At 34.4% G+C, this 22689-nt stretch overlaps 3 protein-coding genes across 5 annotated transcripts; 2 read left to right on the forward strand and 1 right to left on the reverse strand.

The window, feature by feature from the left end:
* Positions 1–8566: 8566 nt before the first annotated feature.
* LOC117930655 (pentatricopeptide repeat-containing protein At5g56310-like) lies at positions 8567–11216 on the forward strand. The gene is made up of 4 exons (XM_034851285.1): positions 8567–8991; positions 9091–10501; positions 10766–10934; positions 11043–11216. The coding sequence occupies exons 1-2, from the start codon at positions 8619–8621 to the stop codon at positions 10041–10043; spliced, it is 1326 nt and encodes a 441-aa protein (XP_034707176.1). The 5' UTR covers positions 8567–8618; the 3' UTR covers positions 10044–10501; positions 10766–10934; positions 11043–11216.
* Positions 11217–11824: 608 nt separating this feature from the next.
* LOC117930656 lies at positions 11825–14280 on the forward strand. Its single transcript, XM_034851286.1, has 3 exons — positions 11825–12609; positions 12719–13240; positions 13369–14280. The coding sequence occupies exons 1-3, from the start codon at positions 12525–12527 to the stop codon at positions 13953–13955; spliced, it is 1194 nt and encodes a 397-aa protein (XP_034707177.1). The 5' UTR covers positions 11825–12524; the 3' UTR covers positions 13956–14280.
* Positions 14281–14300: 20 nt separating this feature from the next.
* On the reverse strand, positions 14301–20582 carry LOC117930657 (protease HtpX homolog). Of its 3 annotated transcripts, XM_034851289.1 has the most exons (10): positions 20252–20582; positions 20015–20072; positions 19567–19634; positions 18952–19131; positions 18612–18708; positions 17815–17924; positions 17579–17712; positions 17303–17498; positions 16720–16848; positions 14301–15933 (listed from the first exon to the last, which is right to left on the reverse strand). In XM_034851289.1, the coding sequence occupies exons 1-8, from the start codon at positions 20558–20560 to the stop codon at positions 17363–17365; spliced, it is 1092 nt and encodes a 363-aa protein (XP_034707180.1). In that variant the 5' UTR covers positions 20561–20582; the 3' UTR covers positions 14301–15933; positions 16720–16848; positions 17303–17362. The 3 variants fall into 3 exon arrangements, with proteins under 3 accessions (XP_034707180.1, XP_034707181.1, XP_034707178.1); XM_034851290.1 differs by lacking the exon at positions 16720–16848; XM_034851287.1 differs by lacking the exon at positions 14301–15933 and having other exon boundaries at positions 16541–16848.
* Positions 20583–22689: the final 2107 nt, after the last annotated feature.

A 22689-nucleotide genomic window follows, 5' to 3' on the forward strand; every position in this document is an offset into this window, starting at 1 on the left:
AAGAGGAACTTGTCTCTTCGAGAGACGAGTTTCCCATGGGAAAATTTTTTTTTTTTAATTTTTTTTTTTTTAAATTCCCAGATAAAAAAATAAAAAAAAAAAACAATTCCACAAAGGGAACTCGTCTCTTGAAGAGACGAGTTTCCCATGGGACTTTTTTTTTTTAAATATTTAAAAAAAATTCATAAATTAAAAAAAAAAAAAAAAACAATTCCACAAGGGAAATTCAAGAGACGAGTTTCCCATGGGAAAATTTTTTTTTTTTAAATATTTTTTTAAAAAAAATTCCCAAATTAAAAAAAAAAAACAATTCCACAAGGGGAACTCGTCTCTTCAAGAGACGAGTTTCCCATGGGAAATTTTTTTTTTTTTAAATATTATTTTTAAAAAAAAATTCTCAAATTAAAAAAAAAAAAAAAAACAATTCCACAAGGGGAACTCGTCTCTTCAAGAGACGAGTTTCCCATGGGAAATTTTTTTTTTTTTAAATATTTTTTTTTAAATTCCCAAATTAAAAAAAATAATAATAAAAAAATAAAAAAATAAAAACAATTCCACAAGGGGAACTCGTCTCTTCAAGAGACGAGTTTCCCATGGGGAATTTTTTTTTTTAAAATATTTTTTTTAAAAAAATTCCCAAATTAAAAAAAAAAAAAAAAAAAAAAAAAAAAAAAAAACAATTCCACAAGGGGAAACTCGCCTCTTGGGAATTTTTTTTTTTTTTTTTTTTAATTTGGGAATTTTTTAAAAAAAAATATATTAAAAATAATAATAATAATTTCCCATGGGAAACTCGTCTCTTGAAGAGACGAGTTCCCCTTGTGGAATAGTTTTTTTTTTTTTTTTTTTTTTTATAAATTTAGGAATTAAAAAAAAAAAAAAAAAAATTTCCCAAGAGACGAGTTTCCCCTTGTGGAATAGTTTTTTTTTTTTTTTTTTTTTTGGGAATTTTTTTATAAAATTTTTTTTTTCCTATGGGAACTCGTCTCTTGAAGAGACGAGTTCCCTTGAAGAATTGTTTTTTTTATTTTTATTTTTTTATTATTTTTTTTTTTAAATTTGGGTATTTTTTTTCCCATGGGAACTCGTCTCTTCGTCTCTTGAAGAGACGAGTTCCCTTGTGGAATTGTTTTTTTTTTTTTTTTTAATTTGGGAATTTTTTTATAAAAAAAAATATTTAAAAAAAAATTCACTTGGGAACTCGTCTCTTTTTTTTTTTTTTTAATTTGGGAACTTTTTTATAAAAAATATATATTTTTTTTAAAAAAAATTTTTGTTTTCCCATGGGAATTCGTCTCTTCAAGAGACGAGTTCCCTTGTGGAATTGTGCGTTTTTTTTTTTTTTTTTTAATTTGGGAATTTTTTTAAAAAAAATATATATATATATATATTTTTTCCCATGGGAACTCGTCTCTTGAAGAGACGAGTTCCTTCGAGGAATTGTTGTTTTTTTTTTTTTTAAATAATAATTTGGGATTTTTTAAAAAAAAAATATGTATTTTTTTTTCAAGGAACTCGTCTCTTGAAGAGACGAGTTCCCTTGTAAATAGGGAATTTTTTTAAATACTAATTTTTTTTTCATGGAACTCGTTTTTTTTTTTTTTTAAATAATAATTTGGGATTTTTTTAAAAAAAATATGTATTTTTTTTTCAAGGAACTCGTCTCTTCAAGAGACGAGTTCCCTTGTAAATGGGGAATTTTTTTAAATACTAATTTTTTTTTTTTCATGGAACTCGTCTTTTGAAAAGACGATTTCCCTTTAACTTTTGAAATTTGAAAAGATGATTTTGGTTTTAAAAAAAAATTATCCGTTGAACCTCTCTCCTTTCTCCTCTCTCCTAAGTGGCAAATCCTCTTTCCTAGGTGGCAAAAACTACCGTATATTTGTAATAACTTCTTCTACTACAGTAATTTAAGCATAACTTTTTTAAATTACCGTACTATTGAGAAAAATCCCTTCACACCCTGTGTCCTAAAATTATAATAGACAAAATAAGTATGACAAAGGCCAATTATCACTTAAAAAAATTATCAAATCAAATTATGTTATGTATCACTTCAAATCCCAGACAAGTATTATGGTAATGTAGACCCCATATTTCGCTCGATGCGTTCCCATTCGATGCATGACTCACTTTTTTATTTATTTGGTGAAAAATATGATTTTTTAAAAAAAAACTTGGAGTTGCCACTTATTTTTATTTTATTTTTAAAGGGAAAAGAAAATAAGAAAAAAAAAAACCTTAAATGTGACTCCTTATTTGAAAAAACAAGTCTGTGAAAAATCGAGTCAGGTTCGAGACCAAGTTACCTATTAGGAAGGTTCAGTAAAAAATCGTAACACCCTTCTTAGTCCCTAAAAATAAGTCTCTACTAAATAAAATGAGACAAGTGCAGCAATTGATGAGGAAATCAATAGATACCAATGAAATGATCAAATAATAAAACAAATCATGCATGAGAATGAGCAAAATGGGAGTGAGATCGAATCTTAACAGCAAGTCATAATGCACTATCATGAAACGGGATTAATGTACAATAATGAATACAAAATATATCGCATGCGTCATAAAACAGAGAAAGAAATCTTCATTGATAATTATGCACTTCACTTGAATTATTTTCAAAGAAAATATTTCGGATGTTGGGCCCCCATCAAAGCCCAATTTATTTTTTGCATGAATTGGTTCAATGAGTTCCATTATTTGGAACCATGAAGTTTGTTCATACTTATTAAAAATCAAGAAAAACGGAAAAATTATTTTAAAATCAAAGAAAAATTTGTGAAGGTGTTTGCTTGAAAAAAAAAAAAAAAAAAAGGCAACAAGTTTATTAAAAATGAGATTTTTGGTGACCCTAAACCTTAAAGAAAGACAAAAAATTGAGGACTTAAAATTATTTGAAAACTGGAGTTGATTTAAAATTATTTTTTAAAAAAAATGGGAGTTTTAAAAATTATTTGAAAATTGAAGTTTTGAAAATTAAATTTGAAGATTGGAATTTTGAAAGATTATTTAAAAATGGAAGTTTTTGAAAATTAAATTTGAAAATTTGAATTTTAAAAATTTATTTGGAAATGGGAGTTTTGAAAATTAAATTTGAAGATCGGAATTTTGAAAAGAATATTTGAAAATGGAAGTTTTGAAAAATTATTTGAAATTTGGAGTTTTGAAAATTAAATTTGAAGATTGGAATTTTGAAAAAAAAAAATTGAAAATGGAAGTTTTGAAAATTGGAATTTTAAAAAGTTATTTGAGAAAGGAATTTTTTTTAAATTAAATTTGGAAATTGAAAATTTGGAAAATTATTTGAAAATTAAATTTGAAATTAGAATTTTGGAAAATTATTTGAAAATGAAAGGTTTGAAAATTGGAATTTTGGAAAATTATTTGAAAAATAGAAGTTTTGAAAGCAAAATTAAAAAATTAAATAAATAAGAACACATGGCCTTTGGGAATGATTCATAGAAGGTGGGATTCTAAAATTAACTATAAAAAAAAAAAAAAAAAAAAAAACAACTAAAATGCATGGAAAAATTGAAGGAAAGCCACATGTCTCTCAAAATAAAGCAGAACGTGAGTCATACGTGCATGTAGAAGTTGGAAAAATATAAAAGGGGCTAGTGAGGTCATTTTTGGTTGGCTGAGAAGTGGGTCATTCTGATACTTGGGCAATTTGTTCTGGTGTTTCTCCTTTGTGAACAATTTTAATAGCAACATTCTGGTTCTTATACTTTCCTTTATACACTTTGGCATGAACACCTTCTCCAATTCTCGGTCCAACGAACGGTAGCTTAGGATCAACTAACCACTTGGCATTTAATCGAACTCCTCGGACTCATAGAACCCATTCTCAGATCCTCATTCCCCCTCAAATCAATAGCTGAATTAACATCTACTCACTAACTAAGCCAAAACCCTTGTGTTCGTCACTCATTTGAAGCAAACCAACTACAAAAAAAATTATGAAATAGTGGAGTATAGGAAAACATGCACTACTTGGTTTTACAGACCCATCTCATTCTCGAAGATTTTAAAAAAGAAAAAAAATTGATACATGTTTTTGTTGAGGAAGCAAAGAATAAAACCCCACATGTTTTAGAAACACCCACCAAAGCAAAACCCAAGAAATAGTGTCAGAAACAGAGCATTTAAAGCTCTCTTGGGAACGGAAGGAGTCAGGAAAATCGAGAAGGGAAGGTAGAGATATAGAGGAAAACTAAAAACCCAGATTGGAAAAGAGATTTGGAGAAGTGGGTCACGTGCAACTTTTTTCTCTATATTATGCCCAGAATCTGAGAAACTCCCTAGGCGATGAACTGTTCAAGCTCGACTCCGATAATTTAAATTTGAAAATAAATCTAGAGAGGATGGTGCATCACTTTCTAATGTAACAACATGTAGTTTCGATGCAAGTGAAATTTGGATCATGACAAAGATCATCTCCCAAGAAGAACTTCCCCATTCGGTTTTGTTGATGCAAGGTCAACTGGAGTCGAATCCTCCTTATGTTGTGCCTCTTAAAGCTCATGCCCAGTGATGGGAAACTGGGTTCCTTGCACAAAGGATGTCCAGACAAGTGGTCTGGGCATGCCTCTCTGAAGCTTTAGTTAGACAAAGATAGGTCATGCTCTTTCAGGGAGAGAATGAGTAGGTCAATTTTAACGTGTGTACCTTGTTTATGCTTTAGAAGGGTTTTTATAGTGCTTAGGAGGAAGCTATTGTAGTGCTAATTAAGCACTTTGACCTTCTTTGTAATGATGACTGTCCTGTAGATGGCAGGATAATCATTACAACTTTAGGCAGCTAGCAGGTGCCGTCAGAAGATATGGCATGATGCCTGATTATGCAATTACCCGTCCCTTCAACTTGATGGAGGTGTGAGGTTATATGCGGTAATTAATTGACATTGACTTAGGGTTGAGTGAGGTCCCATCAATCATTTCCTTACCAGATACTAATGATTACGCAGGTCAATGGGCCTTGACGGCTGACTGGGTGGTTCCATCTGTTCAGGGAGTCCGGTCATGCTTGTTGTCTAGCCTCATGGTTTAGATGGAAAACTTCGGATACTGTGGCCGCTATCCGGGTAGTATTGATGGGAAGGTGACACGTGGACTAATATGTGGAGAGGAGTCCCTACAGGTTTCCTAAACTACAACCCAAAGAAAATCAACTATAATCAATACGTGGTCTAGAAAACGTACTTGAAAATGCTCCCCTCCAGTGGACCTAGCTGGACTTCAAGCTGTTCTGCTTCTTCTCCTAAGCTTACATCAAAACCATAGCAAACCCCAACCTTTCTCTCCTTCCGTTCATCCCTCTTTTCCTCTGTTTTTGCTCCAAATCCCCTCCTGTTTCTCACCGGTCTCACTCTGTTTTTGCTTTCAGTCCAAGTCTCCACCTGTTCCACTGCTCATCGTTCAGCCAAGGTCTTTATCCTCAACCACCACTATGCCGAGGTGGTGATGTCCTCACCACACGTCCCAACAGGTTGCTCCTATGGAAGTTGTCCCCCGTTACTAGGCTTCAACCCAAAATTTAGATGAGTAAGATGATTCAATTAACAAAGTAGGAACAACATCCAAGAGATGTCGATTCTTGCGCTTAGCCACCCCATTTTGCTATGGGGTGTAAGGGTAAGAGCGTTGAGAAAGGATCCCCTTCTGCTGTAAGTAGTTCTGAAAATTGTGAGACATATACTCTCTCCCTGAATCAGAACGCAATACCTTAATACAAGCTGAAACTTGTGTTTCAATTAGAGCAACAAAGGTTTGAAACATAGAGAACACATTTGCCTTAGATTGAAGAAAGTAAACCTAGGTGAAACGACTATAATCGTCGATGAAAATTACAAAATACTTTTATTGAGCATGTAAAATAACCAGATTAACACCCCAAACATTAGAATGAATTATCTCAAAGCATTTTGTAGCACAACTATTGTGCATAGGAAAATGTAAGGTCTTGTTTTTGCCAAGTTTATAGGTAGCACAGTTGAAACACAAACTAAGAGATGAAAACTGATCTTTATTCCCCAAATGACCATGCTTCATTAGATGTGTCAATACTATAGAATTTGGATGGCCCAATCTTTTATGCCCTACCTCGCTTTATTTGCTATTGTAGTACAAGCCAAAGACATTAAATTAGGAATAGAAAAATGTAGAGGAAATAAATGTCCCACTTTAGGTCCCTTCACAATCACTATCCCGGACACTTGATCCTGCACAATACAACCACCATGAGAAAAATGAACATCACAGTTAGTGGATACTAATTGGCCGACATAAATCAAGTTTGTGGACAACCTTGTTGACACAAAAACATTATTGAAATCATAGCCAAGAGTGCCAACAGCAGTAATAGGAAGCGTACTACCATTGGCAATTTGAATGCGAGTAAATGAGTTATTCATAATTGGTTTATGGACTTAAGCAATCCATTTTGAGGTTATGATGCACTACCTCCAAATTTGAGGGATGATTTGTCTTAGTCATCAAGATAGATTTTCCATGGTTGGTGCACTAGTGTGTATGATTACATATTCATAAGACCTATGATGGGTTATAACATTGGCAATTGGGTAGTTATCACCTTATCAAAATGTTATATTGTATTAGGTTTCAACCTTAAAAGGATACTAAATTAATGTGAAAGTCTTCAATGATTTTGACTTATGGGTAAGACATTGAGGTGTCAATATATTTTCTATGAATTAAGTTACTATCAATTGAGGTAGGTGACAACAATTATACTCAAGTTAGGCACCATGACATCTTAAAAGTTTGAGACAATGTATTCCTTTAGGTGATTTTAAGGACATGTGATCTGTAAATTTATGGTTGTACTAATTTCTTAATTAGAATTTGACATTGTTCTTAGAGAGTTAACATATATCTAATGATCATATAATAGAAAGATTTAAGACTTAAGGATGGTATTGGTAAACTAGAGAGATTGATAGCATCAACTCTCATTAGATTATGGACATTAGTTCATAAAAAGTTTGCATATAATAGATAGTAAGTCGTAGACCAAAAGTTAGTATCTCGTTTTAATATCATATGATATTAAAGTACAGTTAACTCCTTGTAGTGGGATATTAAGTCAAATTCAAAATTGAATTTTGAGAGAGTCAATATTTTTTTATGAGACTAGTAGCCCTTACTAATACTCATTCCTTAGTGACACATTTATTAAAGGATATTTGGTTTTTATATTCATTGCATAAGGACATTTTGATAAAAACACAACATTACATAAGAATTTATAAATGATATTTTAGGATTAAGCTAATTAATTAATTGGAGTCCCATAAAACTAATTAATTAATTAGGGCTATAAAGGTTGGATTAAGTGACCCAAGCTAATATGTTTGAATATATGGAAGTGATTATTTATTTATTTTATTTTTTTCTGTAGCTTAGATGAGTTGTAGACTCCATAAGGAGTATAAGATTTAGAGGTCTAAGAGTGTTTAAGTACCGTTTCCAACATTGCTGGCAGCAAAGGACCATTTTTAGCAATTTTAAGATTTTTTTTTTTTAGGCTTCTTTATTACTAATTTGGGTAGCATGGACCTTTTTGATAAATTAGGATTTTTGAAATTATAAGTTTTGGGCTTACTAACTTGCAATAGGATCCCTAACGCTATGAGAAAGTTATTTTTTTCGTATCCATTTATATTTCCTTGTTTATGCATGTATGCTTTGAGAAATAATATGGTTAAAATTATTTTAAAAAGGTCATTTTGATATTTCTTATAAGAAGTAAATTTAAATGCAAAATTACTTCATTTGTCATTTTTGTGGAAAATGCAAAAAAAAAGGAAAAGATAAACTAAAAAAAGGACCAAATCCAATTCTTCATCCTTCACTCAACCACTTAATCCAGATTTTTTTTTTCTGTCAAATTTTTCTTTCCTTTTTGTTCGGATTCTCAACAACCAAACAAACCTCAAATAATACAAATCAGAAAAATTCACAAACAATACAAATCGGTAATTAATGACAAATAATCCTTGAAAATCGTCCTCCAAAATCAAAAGGTGAGAACAAAAGCTTCTAAAAGTAACTGAAAGGAAAGACTTGAGATTGTTCTTGGCAAGATCAGAAGAAGATCTAGATGTTTCTAGAAACAGAGATGGCCTAGCTATTAAAGAAAAAGAAAAAACATGTAAAGATGAAGAAGACTTTAGAGCCCTCAAAAAGCCTTCTCAGGCGAAGTAACTAGGAAGACTAAGCAGAAGAGGTGCAAATGATGTGGGCACTACGCGAGGTGTCTATTCTTATTGTGGGGAAAGGGGCTTGGAGTTGGGTGTAATTACAACAATATCGTTCTATGTAAATATGATAAATATCCAGAAAAAAAAAAAAGAAGAAGGATAAAACAGGAAGAAAAGTTACGATAAAACTAACGTCTGGGTTTTTATAGGATAAAGATATGTTATTATTTAAAAATGTTGACTTTTATTTTTATTTTTTTTAACATTTATTTTGAAAGTGTCTCTACTGTATATTTTAATGAGCTCTCCAACGAAAAACCGCATCTGTTCATCCTACCGTCCAACGGCCATACTTCAGGGTCATGGCACAACTAATTCGAACCGACCTCAAATGCGCCCGCCAAAACCACCCTCCTTCACAAAACTATCTATCCTCACATCTGTTCTTCATCCACCGCCGCCTCCGCCACCGCGATTCTCTCTTCTCGCAGACAAATGTACCTCTATGCATCAACTCAAGCAAATCCACGCCCAAATGATAATCTCGGCTCGCATCCACGACAACTACGCCGCCAGTCGATTACTTTCCTTCTGTGCTCTCTCGGAGTCCGGCGATCTCAGTTACGCTTTGAGGCTTTTCAACATCACCCAAGAGCCCAACTCCTTTATGTGGAACACCCTCATTAGAGCTCATGCTAGTAGCCTTAACCCATCTGAAGCTTTACTTCTTTATGTTGATATGAGAAGACTTGATGTCATACCAGGTAAGCACACATTCCCTTTTCTTCTCAAGGCTTGTTCCAACTTTCAATCTCTTCAATCTTGTATTCAAGTTCATACCCATGTATTGAAATTTGGGTTAGACTTGAATTTGCATGTTGTTAACGGGTTGGTCAGGGCCTACTCTGTTTCTTGCGATGTGAGGAATGCCCGCAGAGTGTTTGATGAGGTTTCGGAGAGAAGTTTGAGTATTTGGACGACGATGATAAGTGGGTATGCTCAGAATTATTGCTCAAATGAGGCCTTGGAACTTTTCGATCAAATGATTGTGGAAGGGTTAGAACCGAATGGTGCAACGCTGGCTTCTGTGTTGTCGGCATGTGCTCAATCCGGGTGTTTGGATTTAGGGGAGAGGATTCATGTTTTTATGGAAGAGAAAGGGATTGAAGTGGGAGTGATTCTTGGCACGGCATTGGTGCACATGTATGCGAAGAATGGAGCAATTTTGATGGCTCAAAAGCTGTTTGATAGTATATCTGAAAGAAATACTGCCACATGGAATGCCATGATATGCGGGTTGGCTGTTCATGGGCATGCCAAAGAAGCACTTGACCTCTTTTGGAAGCTAGAGAAGGAGCAGATCGTTCCAAACGATATCACGTTTGTTGGGGTTTTATCTGCTTGTTGCCATGCTGGCTTGCTTAGCGTTGGTCGGAAGATATTCCATTTGATGAAAAGGGTATACGGAATTGAGCCCAAGATAGAACATTACGGATGCATGGTTGATCTACTTGGGCGTGGTGGGGAGTTACTAGAGGCGGAGGAGCTGATCAAAGGAATGGCTTGGAAAGCTGATGTGGTGATTTTGGGAGCTCTGTTGGGATCTTGTAAGAACCATGGAAATATTGAGATTGCCGAAAGAGTGGTGAAAGAAATTCTCGTTTTGGAACCTCACAATCATGGGGTTTATGTTGTGTTGTCCAACATGTATGCAGAGGCAGGGAGGTGGGAGGATGTTTTGAGGCTGAGGAAGGTGATGAAATCAGGAAATCTGAAGAAAACGCCTGGATGGAGCCTTGTTGATAGTGATAATTAAGCTTGTATACACATCAAGTCACATAAGACCCATTTCATTGGATGCCAAGACAAAGCAGATTTAAGCACGCATCATGGTGGTGACTTGAGACATGGCCTGGGTTCTGATTAACCCTAGAAAAATATCATAATTTTGCAGTTCCTATTTCGCCTATTCCAAGTTTTTTATTGAGTTCTTCTTGGTAAGAAAGGAAATTTGGTGGGAACTCTTCTTTGTTTGGAAAAATTCAAATTTGGATGGCTTCTTCAGAATTATCAGTCACAATAACTTAATGGAATTTGAATTGCAAGTGCCGCACATTGTTCAAACATGGAGCAGCAGAATGGTTGAAATTTTGGTGACATAAGATTGTTATAGAGGAAGGGCCCAGATGAATTTGAGGATCTGAACTGCAGTTTTCATGCTATCAAATGGCAAACCTCTTTCATCCCGCTAAGAAGGAAAAGGCAGAGCTGGAGGTATTTTTAATTTTTTTTTCATTCATTCCTCGAACAACATTATTAATTTTCTGAAAACTGGATTGCAATCCATAAAAATTGAGCATGTGATTTTATACCAACGAAGAGGACATGGTCTATGTACATTTGCTTCTGCTGGCAAGTTGTTATTGTGATTATTATCATATGGTAAACACTTTTGGCAGTTAATAAAATTATTATTTATTCATCATTATGGTGAACACTGCTGGAAAGTTAACAGAGGCCAATTTGAGCTTTATTCAGCTGCATCGCATATCTGATGGTACCAGGACCCTTATGGACGGATCTGGATATAACAGCCTGGTCCGGGGAAGAGTGGATCTCACCTCCAAGAAACCTTCATTGCTGAGCGTTTTGGAGAAAGACAATTGTTCACCTTCCTACACAAAAGCAGACCATCTTCAAGCCTAATGTCAATCCCTTCTTTTGTTTGTGGCATCATTCCTTCATCTCCTTACCTTACTAACTTGATTGTCAGACGAGTGTAGCTGGGTTTAACCCTTCTACCCTTTGTATGCAGGAGTTCAACTTGAAGCTATTATGCGGAGCTCGTGGTCACCTACCAGTGAGACAAGGTACTGTTGGGCTCGTTATACCAACAATATTCATTTCATACATTGGGAAATTTCAAACACGTGTATTATTTCATTAGTTGATTATATTGGTATGCAAGAACATTTTGAAGCTTAAAAAATGTCATGTTCGCAGCATTGTGAACCGCAATGATGATTTCAACAAAAGAAGACATGGCCGATGTGCTAAACTGCAATCCTGCTACAAGTTCTAATGAAATACAGCCCCATTGTCTAGGGAGAGTGTGGTTTCTTCTCTCATATGAATAATATAGCTTCAAGTAGTTCATGGCACCTAATTATTGTTAGGCACGTAGAGAAACGAGGACATAAACGATGCACTGGGTCGGTTTGGAGAAAGTGGAGCTGACAAGGTAGAGCCACCGAAAAAATTTAGGGTGTGTTCGGTAATTATTCTTTGGTTTTTAGGATATATATATATATATATATAAAAGCACGTAAACATATTTGGTTATAAATTATTCTTAAAACAAGTTTTTGAGAAAATAAGATGTTTTATGATAATATATTTTAATTGTTTTTATAGGACTTTTTAATTGTATAAATATGAAAAATGATTGAAAATAAAATAAAAAATATTTAAAAAAAAAAAAACAAGGGGAGAATATTTGATTTTTCCAAAAAGACTAATTCTAAAAATTATTTTTAAAAACTATTTTTTAAGAAGTATCTTTGTAAAAGTTCTCAAACATGTCCTTAGCAACTATTCTTAACTAATTCAGAATATGCACTTCATCTCCTTCTCGTCCTTTGAATTAACACAAAAATTTAGGGTAGTCAGTAACGAAACAATAGCTTTAGTTGGAATATGAACATAACGCAGGTCTAAAAAGCAGAGCTGTAGCATGCTATTCAAATTCCTACCATGTCTGTATGCCTTTTAAATTGCTGCTTGCTTGTCTTATCTTAACTTACTGGCCTCTTCAAACTTTTGGAGGCCTACTGTAATTGGGTGATGGTAATTTCACTGGGTTTACACCCACTTTCCAACACAAGGCTAATTCAGTTCATCCCCTGAGGCCCTATTCCTCTCCCCACGCATTTTAGACGATAATGCACAGGTTCAGATGTTCATTTTGGTAGTCAAATTATTTTATGTGTCATGGAAGCAGAAGTAAAATACAATAGCTACCTCCGTTTAGTTTCTTGTCGGCTACATGTTGAGAACTTCTGACATTTTCTTTTCCACTCACATGCCCCAGTGGATCGTATCAAACACCCTCCGAGTGGCATGATATTATGCTTGTGAAACCCATCTGCTTCACCGAGTCCATGGGCTTGCTCCCCACTCTTTACTCCAGCGCGTGGCTTTGTCAAATATATCCGTAGTCGAAACTTCAAAGAAGCTTTTCTATATACACACATATGCATGTAAAACGAGTCTATTAAATATCTCCAGAGTCAATGCTATGGCGCTCTCTCCTTCGTCTGAGATCAGAATGCAACTGGGTTTATGCCTCCTCCCAATTCTCTTCATTGCTCTGGCATCTACAGGTAACTTCAGCATTTTCAATTCCCATTAAGTTTTCCCAGTTTCCAATCAAGCAAAAGATCAAGAAACAAAGAAAGAAAACTGATATTTCTGTTTAACAAACGTCCGCAGCCGCAGATCTGCAGAATCCAGATTTTGAATCGCCCCCATCAAACTTGCCAGAAAATTCCACTGCCCCATTTGAACTGTTGACAGCAAACAACACGATTCCAGGATGGACATTTGATGGCACGGTCCAATATGTAACCGCTGGTCCAACCATAGCATTGCCAGGCAATGGACATGCCATACAGTTGGGCCAAGATGGAAAAATCAACCAAACTTTCATTGCTAATACCAACACTATGAACTACATACTGACTTTCACCCTTGCCCTGGGTGATCAGAACTGTTCAGCCATTGCTGACATCCTAGTCTCAGCACCAGACAGTAGAGGCGTCTTCTCTTTGAAGCAGCATTATGGGAAGGAAACGTGGGAAAGCTATGGCCACTACTTGGGCAGTTGGAGGGATGGGGAGCACATCAACCTTGTGATTCAAAGCCAAACTACAGAACCCAATCCTAATTCCACATGTTGGCCGATAGTGGACGCATTGCTTCTCAAAGGTGTAGCGACTCTTGATAAAGGCAATGGTAAGTTGATATCCAACTCTGAAATATCTGACTACTAGCTTAAGTAATTTTGGGCCAAGATAAGGGCCTATTTCTCCAAACTCCCTAGTGACTAAAATTTTTGTTTGCAATTTGCAAATGGCCTTAAGGTAACCTGCTGCCTAATGGGGGATTTGAGTCAGGGCCCGATTTTCTCAGCAACTCAACCGAGGGGATTTTACTTGATCCGGTGTCAAGTCCAATTCAATCTGCAATACAACAGTGGTCTGTTCTAGGGACTGTTAAATACATAGACTCCAAAAACTACTTTGTCCCTGAAGGCAATGCTGCAATTGAGTTCATCTCAGGGATTTCAACTGGCATACAGACTGCAAGCACACTCACAGAGGGTTCTGCTTATAACTTGGACTTCACGCTTGGAGATGCTAATGACTCGTGTGTGGGAACTTTCATATTAGGAGCTCAAGCTGGATCAACAGTTCAGAATTTCACTCTCCAGAGCAAAGGGACTGGATCAGCAAAGAACTTCTCTATGACATTCAAGGCAGATTCGAGTGTAACTCCAATTAGTTTTCTCAGCTATACCAGTAGCCAGACAAAAGATGGTGTTTTTTGTGGTCCTGTGGTTGACAATGTGATTTTGCAAGCTTCTTATGGATTGAAGCCAGAAATACCAAGTAAGGTTACAGTCTGCTGGCTAGTTTTCTTGGTAGCCATTCTACAGCTCACCACGTGACGATATTGGGCAAATATTTTGTACTTAGAAGCCTATAAGTTGTTTGAGAAGTTAGTAGAAAATATTTAGCTCATGGGCTTTTATTATTAACACCATGATCAGGTTAGTGTGTTACTTCTCCATTTCCTTTTCTAGCCATTTGAGTTTTCATCCTCACCCCCAACTAAGAAAAGCATATTTACACAAACCACAAACCTGAATCCATGCAAGACAAAACAAGGGAAAAACCAAAGTTTGTATTATAGCTAGTTTCATCCAAAATAAATATATAAATATATGCATATGTGCATACATGTATACATATGGATGCCTTGGCGGTGAAATAGATGGACCACTCAATATCTGTAGATAAAAAAGAGGGGAAATCATTTTCATTAAATCATTCCTGGGGAGAGAATTACATAGCTCCAAAGAGGCATATGATATATCATCCAAGAAAATGATTCAACGATGGTTAACACGGCCTTAGGTGAGGAAAAGACAACCAAAAGAGTGAATCTTAGAAATATCTGAGCAGCCAAACACAGGTAAAGGTCTAAAATACCCAAATATTAAAACAATACTCAACCAGTGTTTCAAAAGTCAACACGATCCTCACTGAAACCAAGATACCTAATAAGAAAGCAAAATTCGAGATTAGACAGCACAGCTAAAGGTAAAATTTGGTACGTCCATAAACATTATCATATATAACCAGAACAACTTATTTGTGCCGGCTCACCATAAATTATTGAAATGTCTGGTCTATTTCGTATTTAAGGAATTCCTTCCATACTTAACCTTCAGTTTCCAATAATGGATGATAGCTGGTGAGGTGCTTCATTTTTGCACAACATATAAGTTGGGGCTGGCCAGTGTTTTCGACACCTGTGTCAATCGCAAAACTACTTGATGTCCACTTTCAAGCAAAATTTTAGCTTCCAATGTGGGTAATGGTGGTAAACAATGCCAGGTCCACAACAGTGATGGGCATGGAAGCAAGTCAGGCTGAATCGACCGTGGGGGACTTGGGTGTCAACAGTTTACTCTAGAAGACCTTAAAGAGTGTCACTGTGTCAGATATGGGTGATTTGTTGGCGCATGAAGTCAGGATTATGCAAGATGTAGGAAGATGGTTAGAAAACAGGATAGGGGACAGAAAAAGATGGTGACATAGGAAAGGGAAACCATGGCTGCTTCAGGTATCAAGTGTGCAAAACTGCATGGGCAAGGGTGGCTGAAATTTATAGGCAAAGAAGCCACTGTAAGAACAAGTGGCATCGATCAAGTGGAGTGAAATAGTCCCTATATGGTCTTACTTTATCCAAAATTTCTAAGTCCTACAATCCAAACAATAATATTTGTCTTGTTAACAGTACAAACCTATTGCAGTGTGTACATTGAGAGAGCTAAAAGAATTAAGGAAAAATGGAAGGCGAGAAAAACTATTCCCCCTTATATAGAATTACAGAATGGAATATTTGAAAATGTATAAGTTTGTCCATCAAAAGAAAAATGAAATGTATAAGTTTTAAAAACATCCATTATACTGCAGTTCCCTTCCATTTTCATGATAAACTAAACAGAAATTTGAGATTCCTTTCTAATTTTTTTTATTTCCTAGCGTCTTCCAAGATCTAAATGAAGTAGAAAGGAATGTGTGAGAGAAAAATGGTATTGGCTATAGAACAGAAAAGATACACTCAGTGAGAAGGAGAACTCTTGGGGAGAGAGGGGGAAGAACTAGAAGGTGAATATGTTAGTTATAACTTATAATTACACTCACAGGTTTAGATATTAATGACAGAGATCAGGAGATCAAAGATTTTAAAAGGGCTTCCAAAATGTCATTCATTTGACTGCCACTGAACTTTCTTCAATCAGCATAGTGTTTATTACCTGTGCCTGAAGAAATGTCAATCTTGGTGAACTCCAAATACATTATTTGGCTGGCCATCTGACAACTTCCTTTGGTTGGCATAATACGTGTGTCCTGGGCCTGAAGATATCCATATAAGTAAAGCAGTAAACATGTTCAATATTCCATCCTCAGTGTCAGTCATAAAACACCACCACCAAATAAACAAGGCAAAGCATTTTTTATTCTTTTTGCAGAATATAGCAATACATATATGTAGTATTAATATAAAGAGAGCAGATCTAAGTGTGACATACAGAGATATTATCAATGATAAAATCTCAGTCAAAATTTTACTTCTAATTCTTCTATACAAGGCACGGCATTTGATAATGTTTCTAATTGCTATATTCCATGCTTTTACCTTTACATGGGGTCTCAACTCAGCTGTGCTCCATCTGGAAGACGCATGGTAAATAAGCACAATGCTTCCTGGATATGTCATCTAACCTCTCCCTTTAGAACCTTTGCATTATAAGCATTAATGATCACAATGCAATCAGGATCCTAAGCAAGTAAACCGTTTGTAGAATTTTATTTTATTTTATTTTTTATTATTTTTTAACATTACTAACTCAGGTTTGCACAAGCATACCAAAAGCTTGGCAATATGTAAAAAAAAAAAAAGTATTCCATGAGAAAAGAACATTAATTCAAGAAATAGAGACGCTTGGGTCAACACTCAACATATAGAATGGATATTTTACTAGAACAGAATTATTTATGTTTTGGCACCATCAAAGAAATACAGAAATATAAATTATCATAAAGAAATTGTTTCAAACAATATTTATACAACAATATGATTCTACAAGGACTGTGTAGGTATGACAATGTCTTTTAAGACTGAACATATTTTGTACTTACCCAGGATTTACCAAGAAATAAGCTGAGGTTTCTTATATTGTATATTTATATTTACAATAGTTGGATAAATCAGAACTTTATGGAAGACATGATTCTCATATAAGCTCTCTTCATCTCCAGTAATCTTCACTGTCTTGCAGCAATGGTTGATACATGAAACAGAAAGGCAACAAAGCATGAGAGATAATGAGAAAACCTGAATGAGCATCAACAAGGATATTCAACCTATAAAATAGCCGTATACTTGGTGTGCATGCATAAGATATTGGAGTGTGACGTGTTAATTGATTTGACCATACTATGAAATTTCCACTGTCTAACTGTATACAACCTATCATATCACATGAACACTGCTAGAAAAATCCATGGACCCAAAGGCTAATAGACATGGCCAACTTTCCGTGTCAATCTTCAGCATCAACCCTATGTACAATTTGACAAGCAAAGTTCAAATGTGCCATGTACAACCATGCTCAGAGTACAATAAATCTATGACCTATGCAATAGTGATGCATGAGCCTCATGAGAAATAGTTTTCAAGGGTAAAAGGCTCCAGAAGATGAGAAAAGTTTGAAAAACTAACCATGAAAACAAAAATCTATTCAAGCTGTTTTAAACTGTGAACTCTATCCACACACCACAGCTAAATCTTTTGTACAGAATTTATCGGTGCTGCACGGCTCAAAAGGGATCTGTAGTCTTTACTTCTTGACCATTCATCAATCTCACGAGCACGTAGAACAGGCAGAGGATGTGAAAGCTGCCTTGTTTGAGCATTTCTGAACAGTATCAATTAATTAGGCATCCATCAGAAAGTTAACATCTGAAGTTTCTCTGATCTTTGCATGCAGTTTCTTACCTTATATACCACCCCACTGGGCTTGAAGAAGCTTTTTCATAGGAGCGAGCCTGCTCCAAGAATGCATCTACATTTAATTGGTCAGCCAAAGATGGGCTGCCCCCTGCTAATTTCATCAGAACAGAGATGACCACCTCTTGTAAGAGCATCAAAAGAAAATAAGATTATCAAACCAACTGATGCAAAACAGATATTAATTAAACTTTGTATAGCTTAAAGATTTTGATCACACATACCTTGGGATCTTGAGCAACAAGAAGGGCTGCACGATCACAAGTTAGCTCTGCTGCTCGGAGCCACCGAAATAGCTGTTCTTCTAATTGCCGAGCAATCAACCCACCAAGCCCTGCGAACAATAAGATGCATATTAACTAAGTAATCTATATCTAAGACGTATGTTCAGTAGCAACTTTCTATAAACGGGAGTATTAGGGAATTAGACCACAGGCAGGATTTGTACTCACTACCCACTATTCTAGAAAACTGTTGACACAGTTCAAAAATCTAAATGACGAAAAATAAAAGGAAAATGGAATTAGTGTCTGACTGCCATTCAAACTATAATGGTTATTGTATCTAAGCACCAGACTGGTTAACTAAACTTGTCACCTATGAATAACCCCATGAATGACACACCAGAGTGTATTGTGAACCAGACTGCTAACCAAGCCTATTATTTATGCATATGACAAGAAAATTTTCCATTATTATTAATCAACTTTGGGACTATAATGAAGTCATCACATCTGTTGCATCTCTTTTAAAGTGTTAATGAAATTAAACAATTGGAACTAGAAAAGTTCCATTTCTCAAATTGCACAAATTGACTAATGAAGTCCATAACATTAACCATAATATCTCTTTTAAAAGATTGCCCATCAAAAGAAAATCTCTTGTGAACGTTCCGCCAAATTATGGATCCAGGCCCCCATTTCTATGTCAATTAGCCCAATGTGTATGCCCTGATTCTAGTTTAGTACGATAGTTCCCAGATTTACTTCAACTGAACATAATAAAACACCAAAACACCTACCAGGTAAAGAATAGGCCCCAAGAGTGAGAATATTTGCAAAAGTAAGCCATACACCATGGTCACATTTCAGGTGACCCAACTCGTGAGCCAAAACAGCCTATTTACGAATTGAACAACAGGAGTTAATAGCATTCTATCATACCAAAGTTAGCAATATTCTCTCTTTCTGAGTCTGCATGTGTTTGAGAAACATGTAAATCAGGAGAGTTCAGTTCAAGAGGAAAAATTAGATATAATATTCTTTTTGGGCACTGACTCAGTACATGGTAAAAAGTAAAGATTTAAAACATGAGGTAGTAATAATCATGGGCATGTATTAACAAAGAGACAGATTGAATACCTGCAACTCCTTTCGTGTCAGAAGCTCCACAAGGCTTGTATGAACAACAACAAAAGGCTTTTTACCACTGATAGCTAAAGTATATGCATTTGGTACAGGACTTTGCCGGATGTATAAATCAGGAGCATCAAGATTCAGTATTTCCGCAGCCTCAAGCATTAATTGATGAAGATCAGAAAGCTGGTGCAAGTGGATGGTAATTTAAACAAATTAAGTAAGCTTGAGAGAGGTAGAACAGAATTTGCCATACCACAGAAGTGTACAGGAACTTGAACAACAAATATAACTAAAAAAGCTATTACTGTCTTACATATTTAACTGTTATGACACAACAAACTGTTTCACATGCAACACAGCCCTAAGACAAGCAGATGTTACAGTGAGAATAATATCCATGGTATCAGAATACCCTCAAACACTCAATTTTTAGTTTTACATGGTAGTTCCATCAGACAATCTACAAATTGGAATCCTTCAAAAAAAATAATATATGGCTAATACACCAGGCCATCCAATATTCAAGAAGGAAGAAAGAAGGAAAACCACAATGACATACTTTCAAGATTCAAATATATTCAATCCCAAAAAATGGATATTTACTGAGAATCAAATAACCTGATTTTTGGAAACAAGAAGTGATGTTCCTATATTCTCGAGAAGCATGACCTGCTCTGTCACGGTTCCTGCAATAACATGTTCAGATTAACTCAGATCAAGAAACCTCACCTTAATCAGTATTAACTATAATTCCAAGACCACAATAAAATTTTGTTCTACATAAAAATTAGTAGAAAGTAGACTATGCTTTCATATGAAAACAACTAAAACAACATTTTTCAATTCAAATGGATGTTTTTTGCTTTCTATGATGTCTCGAACCATGGAAAATCTAATATTCCAACTTTTAATTATTTCATTTTCCACCCTTTGCTTTGCAACCAAACATACCATAAAACAAACATCCAAAGAACCTCAAGTCTTGTATTAAACACAAACGGTTTGAAATCCACCACTTCTAGCATGTAATCAACAATTGATTGAGATAACGTTATATTTCTATTACCTAATAGAGCCTTTCCGATTTCGTTTAATCCTGGAATCGCCCTCAAAATCAGCGTATTCTGTATGGAACAAACAAAAACTGAGAGTTGCAAATCAAATTTACTTAAAAGAAAAAAGCAACATAAATTGTGATAATCACTAATCTATCTTTTGATGTGATTCAAAAATGCTCTTCCGAAAACGAAAAGACCAAAAAAAAAAAAACGTAAAAATAATACTTAAGACTGAATTCAATCACCTGCTTATCGAGAGGGTGTCTGAAATCATCGGCATCGAGATCGCGAAAAACAACCGATGCAGCTCTGCAGACAGAAACCCTGACTCTTTGAGTCTTCTTCAACGGTCGAAATTCGAGAGGGAAAGAACTGAACCTCGATTTTTTGGCAGTAATTGAACCGAAGAAGACAGTGGAAGAGAGAGGAACAGAGGCCATTGAAGCGGAGATAGAGAGAGGGGGAGTTGAGGAGGCGTACGGTAGCGTCTGAAATCTGTTGATGGTCACAGTGGTTCCTGTGATGCGCAATCCGCATACTGTGTGCATGGCCATTGTGTGTTCGGAACTCCTTATGCTTGTGTCCACAGCCGTACTTATGGCGATGGCTCGCCGGCATTTCGTTGTCCGTTTTGACTTTGCTATTCTGATGGGCCTTGTCTTTTGGGCCCAAAGGGTCCAGAAAAAATTGGCCGTTTGTTCTTCTAGTCCAGAATCGGAGCATTTGGGTTTGGGAATTGGGCTTAAGGGTCCAATGAAATTCATCTTGATTTTCGAAAGAAAAAGGATAAATAATAAAAAGAAATTCAAAACTAGTTTTTCCCTTCTTTTTTTTCATTTTTTAATTCATTTTACATTTAAATTATAAGGGTGTGTTTAGTATACACAAATAGGAATGGGAATGAATTAGAGTATTATACAAAAAGGTTGAATCAACATTTAAGTAAAAATAAATTTTAATTTCAATAACAATAAATTCTTAATTTTTTTTCTCATTTTAAAAATTAATCCAAACACATTAATGAATTAGAAATGGAATTAATATCTTATTTTTACTTTTAAGTGTAGTTCCATTTCTTGTATAAAAAAATTTGCAAGAAAGTACGAGGAAAAATAAAATAAATGGAATAAAAAAAATGTTGGAAAGGAAGATATTCTAAATTATTTCTTTTTTTTCATATTTATATAAATAGTATAAAATTTGATATCTTTTTTAAATAATTTTATTATATTTTATTTTTATTTTTATTTTTGAAATAAAAGTATTTAGCCAAACACTATTAAGTCGAGATAAATTTAACTCATACTTAATAAGTTTGACTAACTAAGAACTTATTTGGCATTGATTTTAAAAAATATTTCTAATATTTTTAAGACTTAATTTTTTATTTATGAAAATGGTTATTTGTAAGCAATATAAAAATTATTCATAGAATCATTGTCAAATAAACTTTAAATAATTTGAAAATAGTCTATTGTAAGGTTATTTGTCTGTGTTTGATCAATTACATCTATTTCTTGTACAAATGACTTAGTAAAAATTCTAATGTCCTTTCTTCAAAGAGAGTCGAGAAGGCCGATTCCCACGTTTTCAATCATCGTTGACCATGTCAAATGCCAAGAGGCCCCAAGTTAAAAAAAAAAAAAACCATAGTATCCTTTATAATTAGTTAGTAAATCACATCAAATGGTAGTAAAAATGGCTTTATTAAATATGAGTCCATAACTCAATCTCTGGTCTATACTCTTTATTCGATCCCTTTGTTGTATTTTATCTTGATCTAACCTAAATTTGATGTAATATCAATCCAATTTGAAGCCTTTTTATTTTAAGAATTCATACTTATGTTGAACTACACCAACACATTTTAGAATCATGAAATTCATTCATGTTTAAGAAGAAATAGGAATGAAAGCAAAATTTACATTCACATTCCTTATTTTCGATACCAAATATGGCCTAAAATGGCATCTCTTACTAGTGCACAAAGAAACTTTTCACAAAATGATTTCTCTCATGTCTTGTTCATCTTATTCATTTGGAGGCAAATGAGAGGTCATTCCCTTATCTTATACTCCTTGGTTACTTTAAATTTTAGAATCAAAGGTTTACAACCCTCGCACATTTTTTAGGATCCTTACCCAAAATTGGGGATGATATGTTAACGAATCATGACTCATACATTCAGGTAAATAGTTTAATCCAAATATGACATGAATAATAATCAAATTAAAAATACAAACTCAGATACAATATAATTGTGAAAAAGTGTGTTTTCATATATTTATATAAAAATAATTATAAAATAAAATTCCTTTAAAAATAACTTAAGTTTCATGCACTCATCAATTAAATATAATGCTTAAGATAGTTAAAGATGTTATCTATATCATTAAAATATAGTATTTGAACCATTAAATATAGTACTTTTGACACACAAAAAATGCATAAAATATTAATTATTTTTAAATAACAATTTGAATTTTGTATTTTATAAACTTGAATTTTTATTTTACAATTTTCTTGGTATGGATAAATGAAAACACACTTTCCCCAAGTCATTTCTCTCTTGTATTATAATAAAGTAACTCATCAATGCATGTGAGAAGTAAAGACCGTTGTACTAGAAGCCCATTTGAAAGTTATTTATGTTAAAGTGCTTTTATTTTGCAATGTTTTTTAA

This window comes from Vitis riparia, chromosome 14, assembly GCF_004353265.1.
Source record: "Vitis riparia cultivar Riparia Gloire de Montpellier isolate 1030 chromosome 14, EGFV_Vit.rip_1.0, whole genome shotgun sequence".
In the NCBI taxonomy this organism is placed as follows: domain Eukaryota; kingdom Viridiplantae; phylum Streptophyta; class Magnoliopsida; order Vitales; family Vitaceae; genus Vitis; species Vitis riparia.